At 43.5% G+C, this 19,888-nt stretch overlaps 1 protein-coding gene across 1 annotated transcript; it reads right to left on the bottom strand.

Moving 5' to 3' along the window:
* Nucleotides 1–2,134: 2,134 nt before the first annotated feature.
* Nucleotides 2,135–5,232, bottom strand: LOC131285182 (uncharacterized protein K02A2.6-like). Its single transcript, XM_058314044.1, has 3 exons — nucleotides 4,952–5,232; nucleotides 2,470–4,345; nucleotides 2,135–2,419 (listed from the first exon to the last, which is right to left on the bottom strand). The coding sequence occupies exons 1-3, from the start codon at nucleotides 5,230–5,232 to the stop codon at nucleotides 2,135–2,137; spliced, it is 2,442 nt and encodes an 813-aa protein (XP_058170027.1).
* Nucleotides 5,233–19,888: the final 14,656 nt, after the last annotated feature.

Genomic DNA, 19,888 nt, shown 5'->3' with positions numbered 1-19,888 from the left:
TTTTGATCCTTATTTCTCTCTAAAAAACTCCTTCGCCCGAGAGTAGGTTATTTTTTGGCCTTTTTCTCCTAACTACTATGAAGTAGTCAAGCGATGGTCGTGATAAGCGCTTGAATCACTATCAATCATGATTGACCATGGGCGCTTGTAGATATTGTACATGGAGGACATGAAATTTCAATTACAATTTACCTATGTCTTCTTATTTTGTTTTTGGAACAAATTGTGTTTCATGGCAAACCCAATTCCATTTTTTTTAAATAATGATATTATGTAAAAAAACTCTTACGTGCTAAAACTTTATCAAAACTTATGTGATTGTTAACGAACTGATCCCTGTTCCTTTCTTACGTTCACTACCAAGTATCCTAGTTAGTGATGGAAATCGTTAAAGAGAAAATGTTCGTTGAAAGTGAATACTTTAAAACTTTCTGCTACTTTTCGTGCACACATGCTATAAAATTGTTTATTTACCTTTTTTCATTTTTATGCTTCAACTTTTGTTAGAGCTTTTACCCATTGTTTGAAAGGATACCCTATGAATGGAATCGATCAAACAGGGACTCTTACTGCTTCTGCCTGCCTGTTGCCATGGAACCGTGTTTGAAAAGGTGCGTTCCAGTTATACATAAATTACACCGAACCGTTCGTACTTTTCGTTAAAAAAACGTCAGGTTTTATGTCCAAACAACTTCATCCGTATTTCACTAATAGTGCTTTGTTTCTGTGAAGTGGAAACGTGAATTATTTTCAAGTAACTTTTATGTTCTTTCGTGTAGCTCTGGTCTTTTCAATCAGTACACATAAATTACATAATTAACCATTAGAACTATATTTACTATGACGATCACGTACACTTTAAAAACAGAGGTCCTTGGCCTAAAACTTAACGGTACATAAAACAGACGCCACGCGCGGCTCGTCCGTGCCCGATCCTCTACCGATCCCCAGCCGAAGTCAACTGATCGACGGACGCTGCGCATTGACCCCGATGGATAGCAGGAACCCACATCAGCTGATAACGGCGAGTTATCAGTGAGTGGCCCAAAGCTTATCCATCGGGTCAGGTCCTATCACAACATCTCCCCCTTTTAATTTAGACGATACTCGTCGAGCCTACGTGGGGGTCTTCTAGGCCTAGAAGACCGGCGTGGCTCTTGTATCGGCTACCGTCGTCTGCTAGTCACGAAAGGGACTGGACGTGGAGATGCAACCGTATCCGATGCGATGATTTGCTGCCCTGCAGGAGAAATCAGCCTTGTTTCCTGCGGCGCTGGATCGATGAGCAAATCCAACGGCAATCGGTACGGCTCTACGGTATTACTAGGTGCATTAATTGGCGTGGCAGCACCGCGCTCTCTAAGCTGATTCAGGTGACGGCGATGCACCTTGCGATCCTCGGTCTCCACCTCGAACATCACCGTACCTAGTTCTCGTACAATCCGTGCTGGAACCCACCGCCAAGAGTTTCTAGCATACATCTTGGTATAAACGGCGTCACCGCTACCGAACCGTTTATCACCCACTGGCGGTGCTTCCTTTTCTGCGGAGGGAGGTTTCAATAGTTCTAGGGCGGTCCGAACCTTTCGCCCCAGCATAGCCTCCGCCGGAGTTTGGCCATTTCTTACAACCGGGTTGGGAGTCATCCGATAAGATGCAAGGAAAATATCGAGTGATTCCTCTCGTGTGGCTCCACCTTCGTGGATCTTTTGCATTTTTTCTTTTTAGCGTGTCCACGAAACGCTCAGCTTGCCCATTCGATTGAGGATGAAACGGCGCGGTTTTCACGTGGTCTATGCCGTTTCTACAACAGTAATCCTCAAACTCGGACGATACGAACTGGGGCCCATTATCGCTGACCAACGTTTCGGGATAGCCAAATCTTGCGAAGATGCCCCGCATCATCGCAATAGTAGCCTTTGTCGTAGTGCTACGCGTCCTTACCACCTCTGGCCACTTTGTATGCGCATCAACCATTACCAAAAAGTAATCACCGTCAACTGGACCGGCATAATCGATGTGGATGCGCTCCCAGGGCTTCTTGGTAGCTGGCCAGGAAACGGGTTTCTCACGCGGGGAGGACTTCGATGCTACTGCACAGGCGTGGCATGTTTTCACGTACTCGGCAATGTCTCTATCGATGCTTGGCCAGTACACATAACTGCGAGCCACCGCCTTCATCCTTTGGATCCCTGGATGTCCTTCGTGCAGCTGCTCCAAGCAACGCCGCTGTAGCTTTCTTGGGATGACCACCCTCTCCCCGAACAAAATACTTCCCCGGAACGTGGATAAGGCCTCGCTTCTGTGGAAAAAGCGAGCCAAATCTTCGCCGTATGATTTGTCTCGCGGCCAACCTTCCATAATGTATTTTGTTACTTGCCGCAGTACCGGGTCGGATTCCGTTGCCTTCGCGACATCTCTAAAATGAAGCGGAAATAGGTTAATACAGTTTATTACAACGGAACTCACGTCCTCTTCCAACTCAGCGCTTGCAATGATGTACTCTGGATCTGGTTTTGCGTGCTCCCTTATTAGCCTTGAGAGCACGTCCGCGTTGCCAAATTGATCCGTTTTAACATATTCGATGCTAAAATCGTACAGTTGAAGCTGCAGAGCAAAACGCTGTAACCTGTTGGCTGTGTAAACAGGTATACCCTTGTTGGAGCCGAAAATGCGCAACAGTGGTCGATGATCCGTCTGCAACCGGAAATGGCGTCCGTACAGCATTTTATGGAATTTCTTAACGGCAAAAATGATCGCTAGACCTTCACGATCGATCTGACTGTACCCTGCTTCTGCCTTCGTTAGGGCTCGTGAAGCATGCTGCACCACCTTCATCGATCCATCAGCAAATCTATGGCTGATCGTTGCGCCTAGACCAACCGACGAAGCATCCGCAGAAACCACTATTTCCGCGTTGGGGTCGTAATGCGTCAGGAGCAGGTCGGAGGCCAGTATCTCTTTAAATTTCCGAAAGGCATCTTCGCACTCGCGTGTCCATTCAAATTGTGACTCGTTTTTCAGCAGCACATCCAGAGGGTACCGAAGGTCTCTCATCTTTGGAACGAACTTCCCGTAATAATTCACGGCTCCTAAAAAGGATCGTACTTCACTCACATTCCTTGGCGCCGGCAACTCGTGAATTACTGCTATCTTTTCGGGATTCGGTCTGAGACCCTGGCTATCAACGATGAACCCCAAATACTCAATTTGAGTCATTTTGAATGCACACTTTTCCGCGCGGATGGTAAATCCGTAATCTTCGATGCGCCGGAAAAGGTTTAGCAGGTTCTCATCGTGCTCACGCTCTGTTCTTCCTCCCACGACTACGTCGTCCATGTACCCGGATGTACGATTCAATCCGGCGAGCATTGCATCCATCAGCTGCTGGAATGCCGCTGGTGCAATCTTTATCCCGGGTGGCAGGCGGTTGTAATGGTATAGTCCGCGATGCGTATTTATCGTAAGTAACGGACGATACTGCTCATTTATTTCCACCTGCAGGAACGCGTCCGAAAGGTCAATTTTGCTGAAAAACTGGCACTGAGCAAGTGTTGCAAAAATATCCTCTGGAAGTGGTAGTGGATACTCATGGGACTGGAGAGCTGAGTTCAGGCCAGTTGAATAATCTCCACATATTCTTATACTGCCGTTCTGTTTCCTCACTACCACGATTGGGGCTGCCCAATCCGAATAGTCCGTTCTGGTGATAACACCCAAGTCTTGCAGGCGGTCTAGCTCTTTTTCCACAATAGCTTGCATCGCGTATGCAACCGGACGTTTGGGACAAAATACTGAACGGTGATTATCCTTCAGCCGCAGCTGAATATTTGCCTTAGTGCACAATCCACTTCCACTAAACATTTTAGGGAACTTGCTTTCCCATTTTAGCGCTTCTGTGCTTATCGCGTTACAAAAGTGGTCCATTGGCACCGACCCGAGCTGGAACTGCTCGATCGCATCTGCTCCCAGAAGCTGCAAGTCTGCTTGTATGACGCGAATAACGACGACCTTTGTCCTGTCGCCAATCGTTACCCTTGCCGTAAATTCCCCATCCAGCTGCAGCTGCGAGCCAGACGCTGTCCTCGCGCATACTCCTACCGGCTTCAATGTTGGCCTACCCAACTGGTCCCATGCACTCCGTCCAACCACCGTGATGTCCGAACCGGTGTCGAGCTGCATGCGCACCTTCTTGTTGCCGATCAGAAGGTCGACGAATTTCCTTGCTTGCGTCACCTTGCAGACGTTTATCGTAACAAACCTTGTCTCTACCGGAGTGCGCTTGTTCCATTTCTTGGATTTTCGCCGCTGGCGCCTACCGTTTTGTTGGTTGCAGAAACCCTCTCTATGGCCCGTTTTGTTACAGTCACGGCACTTATGTTGGGCATAAGAACAGTTTCTTGCCCAATGGGTACCTCCGCACAACCAACAAGGCCCAGCCGGCCTGTCGCGAGTTTCTCGATACGCGCCACGTTCTTGCCGCCATTTTCCTCCTTGATCTTGACCAGGCGACTGGTATCGCGGTCCTCTGGCCCTTAGCGCCAGGACGCGATCATTAGTTTTTGCTGCAATCATCGCGCTGTCGACTTTAAGACTTGCGATCCGTTGACATTCCGCGGAAAGCTGCTCCAATGTCACGTCGTTTCGCTCCTCGATTCGAGACAGAAGCCTCGTTCGCACTTCAGCGTCGGCTTCATCTTTCAAGCCGCAAACGAGCATTAAACATTTAAACTGCTCTTCGCTCATTGCGGCAAGTTGAAAGTTCACGCAGGAGCGGTTCACTCTGCAGACAAATGAAACCAAATCCTCGTTCCGCGACTTTGTAAGCTGCAAACACGTGTATCGCTTACTAACCAGCGACTCTGCTTTTCCGAAAAGAGCTGTTAACCTTTTTGTAGTATCGACGAACGACAAGTCACGAGGGACCCTCGGCAAGATAAAACTAGTGTACCGCGCGTACTCGGCGGGTCCCAGCTTGCGTATCAGCAAACGCACTTTAGCTGCATCGTCGAGGCGAGAGGCATCCTGCGCAAACAGATCCTCGTATCGTGCAAACCATGCACCGAAAGTTACGTCCGATTCCGCCTCGTAACGAAACTCCGTGATGCTACTCGATAAAGCATCCATAATCACCTCGGGATTGCTGGGAACACTATTTGTCGGCTGGGAAGGCTGTGATGCGGATTTCGGCTGCTGCAGCAATTGGGCGAATAACTGATGCTGTTGTTGCATCTGCTGCTGCTGTTGTTGCATCTGCTGCTGCATCTGCTGCTGCTGTTGCTGCATTTGCTGCTGCATCATCTGCATCATTTGGGACAGCATCGCAAAATCAAAATTCTGCCCAGGCGCTCCGGATGACGCGGCAAAATTATTCTGCAATGGCTGCGCGGATGCACTTTGCGATGGAGGCTGCGTCCATGGCGCTTGGTTTTCGTTGGCGGGCTGCGCGGATGCGCTTTGCAATGGAGCCTGTGGCCATGGCGCTTGGTTTTCGTTGGCGGGCTGCAAATGATGTTGCCCGGGAACAAAACCACCAGAGCGGATCGCGGATGATCGACGCTCGTCCCCTTCCACTGGAAACTCGGATGCACCGCTTCCGTTAACGCTCATCCTTCGCCTTTTTGCCCGTGGACGCGGAATTTTGTTTTCACTGTGCACGCTCGTACCAAAAGTCTTGTGTCTTTAATGCACACGTTCACACCAAGCGATTTTTTTTTTTTTTTTTTTTTTTTTCACTCGTCGCCACTTTTATGTTCTTTCGTGTAGCTCTGGTCTTTTCAATCAGTACACATAAATTACATAATTAACCATTAGAACTATATTTACTATGACGATCACGTACACTTTAAAAACAGAGGTCCTTGGCCTAAAACTTAACGGTACATAAAACAGACGCCACGCGCGGCTCGTCCGTGCCCGATCCTCTACCGATCCCCAGCCGAAGTCAACTGATCGACGGACGCTGCGCATTGACCCCGATGGATAGCAGGAACCCACATCAGCTGATAACGGCGAGTTATCAGTGAGTGGCCCAAAGCTTATCCATCGGGTCAGGTCCTATCACAACAGTAACAATTACAGAAAAAGCAATGAATGCTAGAACGACAAATGCTCTTTTAAATTTGCTACAAAACTTCGTCATGCAAGGTGAAGCTTTAATCCAAAATCTTTGTCGGCCAAACACTTCCAAATAGAATACGAATTCCAACTTGTTTTACAAGAACGATAACATTTTTTCCTGCTTGAGAAACATCATAAAAATTCCTTTCGATCCATGGTCTATGGAGCAATCAGGAAGAACATTGCTTCGTCGATGGTCCCGTGGTCCGCTGTTGAGATTGGGACTCGGGTTTCAAAAACGCTTCTACACGACGAGAAGTTATGCATTGATCACTCCTTCAGTCCAATACGGCACCTACGCACCTATGCCTTGGGTTAGTTCTTGGGCAGCGTACCGGTGGCTGTGTTTCACTAAACTGCATTCAATAGGGCACCTCGAGCCATTGTAGTTCTAGTAAAGATTTCTCGACGCGTGGGAGTTGAGAGTCCGCGGATCGACCGTTGCGTCGTTGAGCAACCTCCACCGTATGGTGGATTGAGCAAATGGCCCTGTTGTGTCTCTGTGGATGGTTGTGTGCGAGCTTGCGATCGGCCGTATACATCTACCGCCTCCAGGACATGGGCTACGGAGATGGGAACGTGGAGTTTGTGATAGGCGATGATGATATCATAGCGCGCCGCTGGTACCTGTCGCGCATACATGTTTTTTGTTTCGCCCTCTCAGCCAGCGCCACCTTCTGCTTCTTCTTCTTCCTGTCCTGCGTGTGTTTCTCTCCCGAGCGGGGGGTAGGTGTTGGTGGTTGTGATACTGCTCCTCCCTGCTAGCGGCTGGAGTATGTGCACGCCGCGGTCCTCCATACTCAACTCCAACCAGGGGGTTGGCAGGGTAAGTTCGTGTATGCGTGGCTGCCACCTTCTCTGATCGATCCCTCTGGGCAGTACGGAAAAAAATGTGCAAGCAGCCAGAGAGCGAGAGGCGAACAGGGTGCAAACAAAAGGTGGAAGAAAAGGAAAAACGAATGGGCTGAACAAATGGAACGCCTAAACGATAGAGTGTGAACGGGAAGCCGCCAGAGTCGGCCGAGTGAGAAAACGCCATTCAAGACTCGTTTTGTTCGGTGGGGCCAAGTCCGGGGCCGTCACCGTGCTGTTTGACTCGGGCAAACAGACCACCGTCAAACGCGCTTATCCACGGTTCGGTTCGCGATAATAGTACTGAGGTACGGAGAAGTTTATTCTCCTAGCAGCGAAAATTTACAGCAAAATGTACCAAGTGTATTAAACCTCTGGAAATACTTGCAATGAGGCAGTAAGCAAATAAATTTACCATCCATTTGTGTCCCCCGTTAACCAGTTTGAAGTGCAATTGCATTGTGTTTAGTGATAAGTGTGTTTGCAGACGCAAGAAAACGAAAACAAATAAGTTAAAATTATCAATCAAATCGTTACAGTGCATAGAATGAGTAATACCCGAAAAAAAGTCACGAAGAAAGAAAATTTGGCAGCCGCAGTGCATTTGTGAACCGTAAAAGTCGTATAATGTGACAGTCGTGGTCAACTGTGTGGCAACTACACATCGAAAATCAATCGCTTCTTCCTCCGTCCCGACGGTTACTTTTTTGTTATCACAAGTAAACAGAACGACGCAACGCGACGCCAGCATGGATAACGATGCCGATTTCGAACGGCACATCAACAGCGCCATGGACGCCTTGGAGAGTGCCATCGACGAGGACTACGACGGCGACTTCAAGGAACGCTACGATCGTAAGTTTTCACTGTCACTATTATTTGATATCGCTCCCATCGGAAACATAAAAAAAAACCTCTGAGCGTTATTTTAAACTTACCGAGAAGTTTTCTAATGTTAAAACTGCTTCACCTATACCTCTGTACACCGACGTTGGGTTCATGCTTTCGCTTACGCAATCGGCTGATAACACCGAAGGTAAACAATAGTATCGAATCCCTCGTGCAGATTTTTTTGCAAAAACAACAGATAGCGCGAGTTAACAGCCGCTCCGCAATCGGAGCGATGTGTTCGTCGCCATTGAATTCAAATACCCAAAGTAGAAACTTACACGTCGGTTTTACGGTTATTGTGAGAAAGTTGTTCTTCACGATCGCAAACCGCGGTGGTAACCGATATTTCTAAACAGTCGTTAGATAATCGTGCCATGTTTTACTTTTCTCAGATTGAAGCTCAAGTTGGGCTGCATAGTGCTGGAGAGGGAAAATCAAATTTTTGCTCAGTCATAGATTGATGGTAATCGTGGACCGTTCCGTTCAAGTGAAATTTGATTCGATAAAAGTCTTCAAATGTAGATAGAAACCATGGTTGAAGGTTTGTTTGTCAATGTTTCATTTTTTTTAAAAGATTAAATGGTTTTTTTTTTAATGTTCTTTAGTTAGTTAGGTAGCCTTAACAATATTAATAAAAGCATTTAAAGAAATGGTAATGTATATCCTAGTTTATATTCTTTTGACTAGAAAAAAAGTTTTGTTAATTTAAGTTTGTTTTTCCATACCGGTCGGCACCATTCCAACCTGTTTTCTACAAGCCTTGCCTTGGAAGTTCATACGACATTGGCGTACAGTTTGCGTATGTAAGAACATAGAAAAAATATATAGAACTAATCAAAACATGCACCAAATCCAAGTTCGTACGATATTATTCTAGAATTTACAAATAAAAATTTTGGAGAAACCCAAAAATTTTGTAAATATGAAACAAACTAGATGCCTCAAACATGTACAATCATTTCATTGACGCAACAAATTGATTTTAGATTAAATGTAGGTTATACTAGAAGTTTAAAAATTGTTCTATCGCACTTTAGAATACAGCGACAAAAAAGTTTTACACACTTTTCTCTGTTATTTTCATGGCAACATATCGTTGGTACGGTTGCATACATGGTTGTTTTATTTTTTCAATTTAAAGATCAGAAATATATTTTTTTATAATGGCAAAAAAAATGTATGTGTGTTGGAATAGATTAATGATAAAGGGTTGGTGATTTACATCTTCGTGAGGATACATATTCCAAACCCCCAATTTTAACAAATTTATGTAGTTTTTTGTTTTATTCATACCTCGTTTATACAGTAATGATAAAAATACGGAGCACCACGTTAATTATTCAACTTCTATGGTATTTTATGGCAGATTTTGCTTTAGCGAGGTCCTTAAAGTTGAAAGTGAAAATTTGCTTTATCCATTTGAGTACGTATGAAACATATAATTCTATTAAAAAAGGGGTTGTTAATTGTTTCAAATGCAGTTTTGCTTATTATAATACCTATATATGTATTTACAATAATAAGGCTCTTTAGAAAATGCGACAGCACAACGTCTATCTCTCCGTACAATACTAAATTCACATCTTTGGTTTATTCATCTTTGTTTGACAACGATTTCCAGTTAGTTTGCTACCATAACCAGTTAATCTGGCAATTCAAATGGCAGTTAAATGTACCAAACGCTTGGAAGGCTAATCTTTCTAACCGTGTGAAACCATGTCACCTAAGCTTGCCATCTTTCATGGCATGGTTTTCACTTCCAAATGTTTTGTTTACTGTTGCCAAAGGTTATCAGTTTCAAATTAACTATTTGATGGTGCCCAAATTAGTCGGTAAAACAATCCATCATTAGTCCAAGGGGGTCTCATGGCTCCCGGATATCATACGCGCAGAAAAGAACCGACGACTAACCTCGGAGCGCTGGCCAAAATTGGGTAGGCCAAGGATAGCACGCGGACAATGATGAAATCTCCCAAACTTTGTCCGGCGGACCACCGTGCCCGGTCGCTTTTACTGGCGCTGGTGTCCGTCTTATGTCTTGCGCATATCGTGCCTTAGCGTCGGTGTCTCACCAGATGATGCTAAGTAGCATAGAGCTGGCGCTGCGAGGGCCACGCGTACCATAAATGGGTGCAATGTTTGCTTTTCCTAACGATATTGTCCATACGGCGGCTCGCAATGGCCAATGTTCTTTTTTGTAGGCAAAGACGGTGGAACCAACCAGCTTGGACGCTTGGGAGAATGGTGATCGATTCGTGCAAAGTCTTCGAACTGATTGCAAGCGAAACGAAGAGTGAAGAGATCGGGCCGTACTCTCGGTTTAGGGAGGTTGTGTTGGGTTTATTTGATTTGATTAATTCCTACACCACCCCACTCAGTCGACCAGCCAAGTTCACCAACATCTGGGGTAAGCCAGCACCTCATAGCGCACGGTCCTGTTTATTTGCACTTTGGTCATAGTCTTGACGTTAATGCCGCCGAGATCTTGGCTTATTTACTAGCACCCTAGTGTGGAACTGAAACGACCTACATCGCTGTAAACCTATGGGTCGCGAGCGCCACAAACATATGGGTGTGATGTGAAATCTCGTTGGTGTCCTTTCCGAGCTGAGCGCGCCTCCTAAGCCCGAATGCTTTGTCAGAACGGCTTTAGCCATTCTACGGGCAAGACTTGCACAACCCCCGCACAAAACATTGGCAACGGTGTGCAATTGGTGTTCGTATCATGTGTGGTACTTCAAATCTAGGCTGGAATGCCATTCGTTAAGCTAAAACGGGTCACTGGTGTGCAGCGGTGTACAAGCTTGGCTTACGTTTTAAAAACTGTTTTGAAGTTATTTCGCTAACGGAAGAGAGTCAGCTCGAGTGTGGGGGCCCTCGTGTTTTATTCGCCCGGCTAAGTAAACAAACCGGCGCACCTGGGAACACCACAAAGACAAGCGAAGAAACGCCAACCAAGGAAGCTGGTTTCTCGCCCAGGTGGGCGTCAGCTGCGCCAAAGAGGTTCGGGAGTGAAATCCGACGCCCGTTGCGCACAAGATTCCGATCCCGGTACTCCCATTCACGATCACGCAGACTTCGAGACGATCTGACGGTCTCCAAACGCTCGAAACGCTTTTGCCCCGGTGCAGAATCGAGCAACGTCTTAGGCGTAGCGTAAAAGAAAACAATTTTTTTAAAGATAGTTGCTCGGTGTTATATGGCACTAATTTATGCGCGCTGGAAAAGGTTGTGTCCGGTTGGACTAAAATATTTACCATCACTACTGCGCCGGGCGAGCAGATTTGGGAAAGTGGGATCCATTTCGTTATTATTGTATATTTTGCATTTCTGCCATTTGGTTGTTGCTGTTCGGGGCTGGTGACGCCAGGGCGAAACTTTCAATTTATGATCTCTGACACAATGCCGGAGTTGCGGTTTACAGTCTGTGTCTTGTTTGGCTTGTTTTGTAAATTTGTCGCGAAACAATTCGCAACCCGAATGATGACATTTTCGAAATGCTTAAAATAAAAAACTTTCACCACAAAACTTAATAATGAGCTTTGCAAATGTCGTTATCTCTGGCCATCATTATAAGCGAATCTGTTGAGGTGATGAAAGGATTTTTTTAAATTTTATGTATTTTTATGCCTTACGGAAGTCAATGGAAATGATAAGCTTATTTTTTAACGTTATCGATACATACTTTATTTGTTAAGCACACCGAAATGCACTTCCATATAGTAAAAATGATTGAACTTTTGCTCTCACCTTCGAATGATTTTCAGTATTACTCATCTTCCATCGTCATAGAGACAAATTTATATGCACAATCATTTTGTGTAATGGTGTTTTAGTCAGTCGAACGTCGGTTTCTACCTTACTACCACACGAGCTCATCAAGACTCATCACTTTTTATTGCTAACCAAATGTTGAGCGCCGGTTTGTACGACGGACGCGTAGGCAGCGGAAGAAGCAAACTGCGTTCGTACGTTCGCGTAGGTCGAGACCTTCCTTCAGTTTTAAGTTCTTGAGCTTTTTCTACCAAAACAAATTCTCGAGTCCCTCTTGGAATACAGCGTGGTTCGCGAAGCCACAAATTAAGTGAAGTGTAAGCAGATAAGCATCGTACGACCATGGGAAGTGTTTATTTGTTTGCACTTTTCACAAGATAAGATAAATCATCCGCATTCGCTGCAGGATGTTATTGCTGACCCCTCCTACCTATGTCGGCCAATGGTCCAAGAGCGTCGGAGATGTCAGCTGGAGAACTAGTGTTTTCCCCCCAATTGACAGGTTTCAACGATGTGGGGTGTGCTAGCGCACGAGCGGTTGACATTGAAGGATGCCACTCGTTGGAATTAATTGCCAATAATTACTAGCACCGTGTGACATCATCAGTTTAAGCTTTCCAACGAAGCAAGTGCTCTGTAGCTGTGCTTGTATCAAAAGCTCTACTGGTGGATCAAAGTCCGGATATTGAGACATTTTAACCTTAAATTGTTTGACTATCGTTATCAAAGTATATCGGCGTACACACCATCCACACAATTCTTATTGATGTTATGCTGCTCAAATGGACATTTATAGTTTGAAGTAAATAATAAACCAAACGTAAAATTGTTAGGTTCTCAATTCGTTAAGAAACAGGAAGCTGGTATTTTTGAGTATTTCTTCATTCCTCCCATGGCTGGCGTCTTCGGCAAAGAATGTCACCTACCGATCCTCGCGAATTCCTAGAACTCGTTTTTGTTTGGAATACAGACAACTGTGTGGCTGTTGGTTTAACCGCGGTTTATTTGTCCCTCAGTCCGCTAATGCTCTAATGAATATTTCAACAGTAATGTGGCTTGAAATTGAGCCGAAGGCAAAGCGCTTCAACACCGTCGCCTGTCGGAGCGGGTTTTCGCGGGATCGCGTCGTGGAGAATCCAAAACGGAGAAGAAGTACTGCGGACAATCACGTCCATTCATTGACTTCAATCAGAGGAAGACGTTGTTTCTTTTCACAACCATTTCAGTAGACCATTTTTCAACTTCCAACGGAACTCTCAAACGGCGTTTTAATGAATTCGAAATCAAATAGCTCGGGTGGATGCGAAGTGCGAAAAAAACGTGCCTCGCAAAAGAAGGGATGAGGATGTACTGGCACCAAATTGGTGGTAATATTAACGTTTGCCTTGAGGCGACCCATCGTAGTCGGTTCTCCGAACGTGACGCTTGTAGAGATTACAATAAAATGTAATGACGCCCAGTACCCAAGATAAAAACTGGACAAATAAATTAATTAACATCTCATTTTCGATGAAGGTCACATGACAAAAGGCGCAATCTAAGAGGTAACAAGAAGGTGTCTCCTATCCATTGGTTGGTAGGCTGATAACTTGTGAATCGATGGGACAATTCTGAGTCTCTGTACCAACAAAATGTTTTTAGTGTCACCCAACGGTTGTGTATGTGTTTGTAGAAGAGTGTGAAATGTAAATTCGTACGCCTTCGTTTAAATCCTACCTTGGCTGCGTTCAGTGTTTGTTACGTAACGACCTAGAAATACGATAGCTAATTTACCTATCGACGAAGTCGGAAGGTAAATACGAGACAGACTACGTTCGATCTTAGTCAGTAAAGCACGTTGCTCGAAAATTATGATGTCAGTAGTAATTGTCTAGGCCAGGGGTGACAAAACCTTTGCTGCCTAGGACCTCATTCTGCTGATTTTTAATAAACCAGTTTAAGAGTTGTTGAGGCAAAAAGGAACTTTTGTAATCATCTAGTGTTCATGCTCTTAAATCTCAAATAATACTTATTGATTATTAATACCGCAATGAAAAATTAACCAAATTCGTTTCGCGAGCCTCAAAAGTTAGCCAACCCTGTTGGAAGACGATGACGGGCCGCCGACGTTTGCCTTCGGCCGTAAATATCCGTCCGAACGTGCACAGCTAATAATTTCCGCTCACAGAACACCGCGACATGGTTTGCAAATTAGATTAGCTGGAAGAAGAATGTCAATGCTATTGCTATCGAAGGGCTGTTTAAAATGTATCGTTTACAAAATAAGATCAACGACTACTCTGGAAGAAGTTTAGACACTTTCGGTGAAGTAGAAGCCTGTTTTGTGGTGTTTGGGAAAATACATTTAACGACATGCAACAAATTCTAAATACATTTTTCAAAAACTTAACGTCAATAACTATGGTAGTAATGGTTGGGTTTTTATTTTTGGAGTGTGTAATAATCTACAAAGAGTTTTCTATTGTTCCAAAATTTTAATGAATCGTTTATGCGAAAGTTAAGCTCATTTCTTTAATGTAGCTGTAGCTTTCTTCAAGCCATCGAGACTCTGAAGCAGCTGACGTGTGATCGATGTGTGTTCTAAAATTTCCCCTATCCACATTTTAAATAAGTGATTCGGTCTGATACATGTTGGATTTAGGACATAAATATAGATTAGTTGATCGTCCAATTGAATTAATGAACTACGTTCAGAAAGCGCTAATTTAATAAGGACTATCAGAATAACTTATCTTTATATGTTTCTAAATTCAAATTATTTTGTAGTAGTTCCCTATTAATTCTTTAACACGTTGACTGCCAAGCGTTTTTAGCACACTTTTTTAGAACAATCTTGTTTAATATAATTTGCTTATAACATTTATTAAACCAACGATTTTTGAAGGCTAAGCAAAAATTTAGCTTCCCAAATAATTGATATAAAATATTACTATAATTTTTATGATGCATTTTCATTTATTAATGGGTCAAAAACTTTTTAGAACTGAGCTTTGCTGTCACCCACTTTTGGGTGACATGGCAGTCAACGTGTTAACGCAATATAAGTTCAATTTACAATTGTACAGTTTTGGTGATCACAAGTACATAAGTATTACGTACGAATAAAAATGAATTTTCTATACGATTAAAATCGGTACTAACTTTCTCTGTGCACAGCTCTTTCGCTCGATACCGAATTAAGGCTTATGCGTGTGGTCAGCATCCCACGAGTATTAAAGTTCTTGCCGCAACTGCTGGACACTGCCAAGTGTCTGGGAGAAAAGCGGTGATGATCGATGCAACGATATTGGAGCCCGCAGCGTAATAATTGAACCTACGCAATTCGTCGGTTATGGAAAGACCGGTTCTGGCGTTAATAGCCACTCTTCGTCTCCAGAGTAAAAGCAGGGGACCAAATCGGTTAGTCAACTTGCTTGCCGCCACAACCACACGCGTATAGGAGATTGAGGTACCGGTTTTGTGGAGTTCGAAAATTGTTCGTCCATTATGCCCAACTAGCCTACATTTTGCCACCGGTTAAGGAACGACCTACGCCGTTTCCGGTATTTCCGAAATAAGGGTAAGAAGGGTGAAGGATTAGTGGTGCAGGAAGTTGTAAACGAGTCTAATGAGTGTACGATTTTGTACTTGATCTAAGTACGTGATTAGCGGACGATTGAGCCGTTATCGCAAGTTTTTTAGGATCCGCGTGAGATGGCGGAAGTTGGAGATGCTATGCAAAAACACTGTATCTTTTGATAGAACGTCGCAACGATTAATACGACTTTTTCTGCTGGTTATTTATATTTTGTTCTTTATTGTCTACTCTTTCATAGTGCAGGAAACACATGCTAATAAACGCGAAAGAGAAAGAAACTACGCTTATGACGTGTTAGACATTTTCAACGGATTGGCTTGGCTCAACACCCACAGTAACGCCTAAAGAAATCTAGTTTCCAATCTGATAAGATGACCTTTCAACATCGTGTCCTCGGGGTTTGCCAATTTTTAATTATGATTGAAAACCGTGAACACACCCCAACCGAGCTGAGTCGATAATCTAATTTTCCTAACAAACAACCGCTCTAATGTGATCCAGTGTGGTCCGGTGGAGTCTGTCGTGTGGTTTTACTTCCTCCACCTCACACACACACAAACCGCACGTGTTTTAAGCATACGCAGTTCGTGAGACGATTGATTGGACGTTTAAACATTGCGTTGACGTGCTTACTTTGCATTAATCGAACGAGCAACATAGGCTAGGGTCTTTTGGGGTCACAAGTGTGCGTCTGTTTGGCTATCCTGACCGGACTGGAGCCAATTGTGCGCAGCAGCAGGGCTTTTGCGGTAGATCCCCACACACGCAGCCAACCGCAAAGGAAGAAAAAGGTGTGGTGTCGGCGGCCAGCTTTGAAGATTTCGTAACTGCCAACAGCTGGCATAAATGGCTCCTGACAGCTTGCCGAGTCAGTCGGGCGGATTATCGCCATCTCCGATTATGCTTGGTTGGACCGACTCAAACTTCTGCTCACGACGACCGAAGTTGAAGTTGCACGATGCGTAATGTCAAGGCTAAGAAATAATAACGATCCGATCGCGATGGTGATATGGAAATAGAGTTTTTTTTTAGCTTTTAGTTATCAATGACGATCAGTTGACGATGTTGATTTTTTTTTTTCCTCAAGTTGGATGAGAATTGAGTGAAGTGATATAGTAAACGTTCGCAAATGATTGAGTCTTATTAATAGGATAATAATGTATCTACAGTGCACATACGACTTTAAGTACACTGCTATAGAGTTATTATTTTGGAATATTTTTAAGAATTCAAATAACTAAATCAACTAGTTCTCTAAATGACTAAATTTACCTAGTAAAATTTATAGTTTAACATTAATAAAGCAAAGTGCTTACGTACTGCGTAAATTGTGATATTTTTTGCAAATTTTTTTTTTTTATATGTAAAAAAATATAATGGCAACCTATTTTACCGTTTTCTCCAAAAACTGAAACTTCGGTTTTTATCGAATTTTTTTTAACCAAACTACAGTTCAGAACTTTGAAAATGTATTGTATGTACTCAAATGAAACTATGCCACTCGATTTTAATGCTTATTATAATTATGTTATAGGGGGTGCCCATGGCGCAACGGTAGCGCGAGGAAATACCACGCCGTAGGATTTATTTCCAGAATCAAGATCTTTCCATCCTGAAAACAAACCTAACTTATATTTACCTCATATAGATCAAGCGTATCCATGTTCTCTAACATACTGCGGTGCTTTGAAATTGTGGCCCTAATGTTTGAAAACAACATCAAACATAAGGGATCCTCTCAGTTGTGATGGCTTAGCATCGTTCAAAAACGTTACTTAGTCGGAATGAAATATACAATGAATGCGTACCAAAGTTTCCCGATCTTCTTTCTTCTAACGACAAAACACATTCATCTAGTTCAGTGGCTGAAGCGCATTTAAGCTCGGTTATAAATGTAATATACATTAACAATGCGCTCGAACTACAGCTAAACGAACAGCTTCCCATCACTCCCCATGACGGACACACACACTATATGCCGTTGAGGTGAATGCGTGCCGACACATTTCCGGCTTTTCGTTAATTGAGGTCGGTCGTAGAGGGAGGAGAAGATTGACTTTTCCTTCCACGATGATGTTGCGCGTCGAGCTTCATCTTCAAGATTGAATTTTTGCGTACCGTCTTAAAAATATATCGATGGCAACGGAAGTGCTCAGGAAGGTCTTCGATCTATAGATCACTGGCTTTTGTTTTTTTCAACTAGCAAATACCTTTTGTCCCTACAATTGACCATGTGATATACTTTAAAGGTGCAAAAAACGAAATATTCTGAGTGTCACTAAACACGCCCTTTAAATTGTAACGCTTGCAATTGCAATAACATCGAAGTTACTAGCCTTCAATTCAGAAGCATATGTTCTGATGCTTGTACTCTGGTTGTTTAATATATTGCACATGCATTAAGGCCAATTGCAGCAGGGCTGGAGAATTTATTTTATGTGATTTTTAAACGCGAAAAGGTTAATTGGATTGACATTGCGAACCATTGATACTGATTTTAAGCGGGTAATTTTAATTTCATGAAGGTTTTACGATGCCGAGGAAGCATAGGTACCTGCTGTTCAACCGCGTCCACAGCAAAAAGCTACATGGCTTCCAGATTTAGCACACTGGTGCGGCTCAGGGCCAGACAAATCTCATCAGTCCTGTCGAAGGTTTGGCCAACCGAGCCTCGGGTCGGAGCTAATCGTCACCGTTCGCTGCAGCATGTCTGGTGTCCTTCGATGAAGCGCTCTACGGGGAGACTACGTGGGCGGTTAATGAGCACAGTGCACCTAGCGATGCTGGATGCGTTGAAAACGTGCATCATTTCCGCCCACTCAATCAGCGTGCACCGGCCAACATCAAACCGGCGTCGGTCCCGCGGCAATCTGCACCGGATCGGGTGATCCGAAACATTCGGTAATGAGACGTAAGATTGCGCGTTCGGGTACACAAACCCGCTCTAGAACGGAGTTCTATTTTCGGGGTTACCTTTCTCTTGCGTTCTGAAGTGTGCCCAGCTCCTCATATAAGCGCTGTGCACCTTCCCACCCGCCTTCCGGTCGGGGCAAACCGGAGGACACTGCTAGGCGGAAAGTGAGTGCACCCTTGTCAATGGATGGATGGAGAAAGTGTCGTCTTGCGCAACGGGCAAAACATAAACAAAAAGTGACACTTTCCGGAGACTTTCGACGACTGTCACCGAGCGTACCGGAGAGAGACCGAATCCAATTAGTTCACCGCCGGGACTACAAAACGATGACGCCGCACAGAGTGGATGTCAAGCGTCTGTCGCTGGTGTACGCTGGTTTGGGGGTTAAAAATAGAAGCCTTAGGATTTTTTTTCTTCAACCTTTGTTGGCCAAGACCGAACTCCCGAATCGGAGACTTGCGATACTCTCGCGCTGCATTATGGATGCACCCGGTCTGTGCGACCGTAATTAGTCCAGTCCGCTTCACCGGGACCCCGTGCGGAAGGGTTTCGAGTGCCGTAAGGATTGTCAAAACCGTTTTCGAAAGCCATACAATGTTTCTGGGTTTGACTGGTATGTCTTCGAATAATGTAAAGGTACACGGATGAGTCGACGTCAAATGAATCGATTAGAAGGCTGTTGTCTATGAGCAGCCATAAATTGCCTCGCAGGATGGATGGATTTAATGGTCTTTCTGAACTTGTGAAACTCATTGGTCCCTGGAGAGGCGTGGAAGGTTTGTAGTACAGGGATTCTTGAATTCTTCACAACGATTTGTTTTCGACGGATAAAAATTAATAAAAGTTAAATTAGTAATATGAAGTTCCAACAAATAAGCTCCAAATTACCTTTAACCTTTTATCGAGTTTACGAACAAAGAATGTTTAGAATCATCAATTCTGGAAATAAACTGAAAAGTTTGTGAAAGTTGACTTTAAAACCCTTTTTTCCAGAACTCATCTGTTCTTATGATGTTGTTTTAAGTTTTGTCTACGTTTTTGACAAAAAATTAACATACAAATTTGAGCATATTAGCATTTTGAAATAATAGAAGGAAAAAAATAGTCACACTCGCGCTATATAGCAATATTTTAATTAGGCAAAATGTAACTGGGTCGATCCATGGAAATGGAGCATAAAATAAAATCTGTAAGTATCATGTTTTCAATTATTCAGGATTTTTTTTATCTTGAAACAGGTTTGCTCATGATAAATTTTGAATATCATTGTGCATTTGCATTTTATTACTTTCCTTTAGATATTAATAACGATTTTCATAGATACAAGAATAATCATCCTAACATTCAGTGTTGTTTGCTATCTTATTAATTTTAGTGTGAGTGAGAAAGAGTGAGTGAGAAAAGTACTGTTAGTAAGTTTTATTTCGTTCTTTTTTTAAAACTATATCTAAAGATATGATAACTTAAAGCAAATTGCGAAAATTAACAAGAATGTTTGAATTATAATTTGATTTTAATTTAAAAAAAGTTACCACACTTCGAAAGATCCATCCGCAGAAGTTAGGGTTTCTGTTTTCTTCTTCTTCTTCTAATTGGCGTAACGACCGTTTTCACTCGTGCCTGTCCGTTAAGGGATTGCTAGTCTTTTCCCAATGTTTTATTTTATGTTGATTTTGATTAAGTTTTTTTTAATGTATTAAATAAAATAAGTAATTGGTAATCACTAACATTATACTTTTCCTTTTGTTTTCAGATCGTTA

Source organism: Anopheles ziemanni, chromosome 3 (assembly GCF_943734765.1).
Source record: "Anopheles ziemanni chromosome 3, idAnoZiCoDA_A2_x.2, whole genome shotgun sequence".
Lineage (NCBI taxonomy): Eukaryota > Metazoa > Arthropoda > Insecta > Diptera > Culicidae > Anopheles > Anopheles ziemanni.
This window is presented reverse-complemented; position numbering and strand designations above follow the sequence as displayed.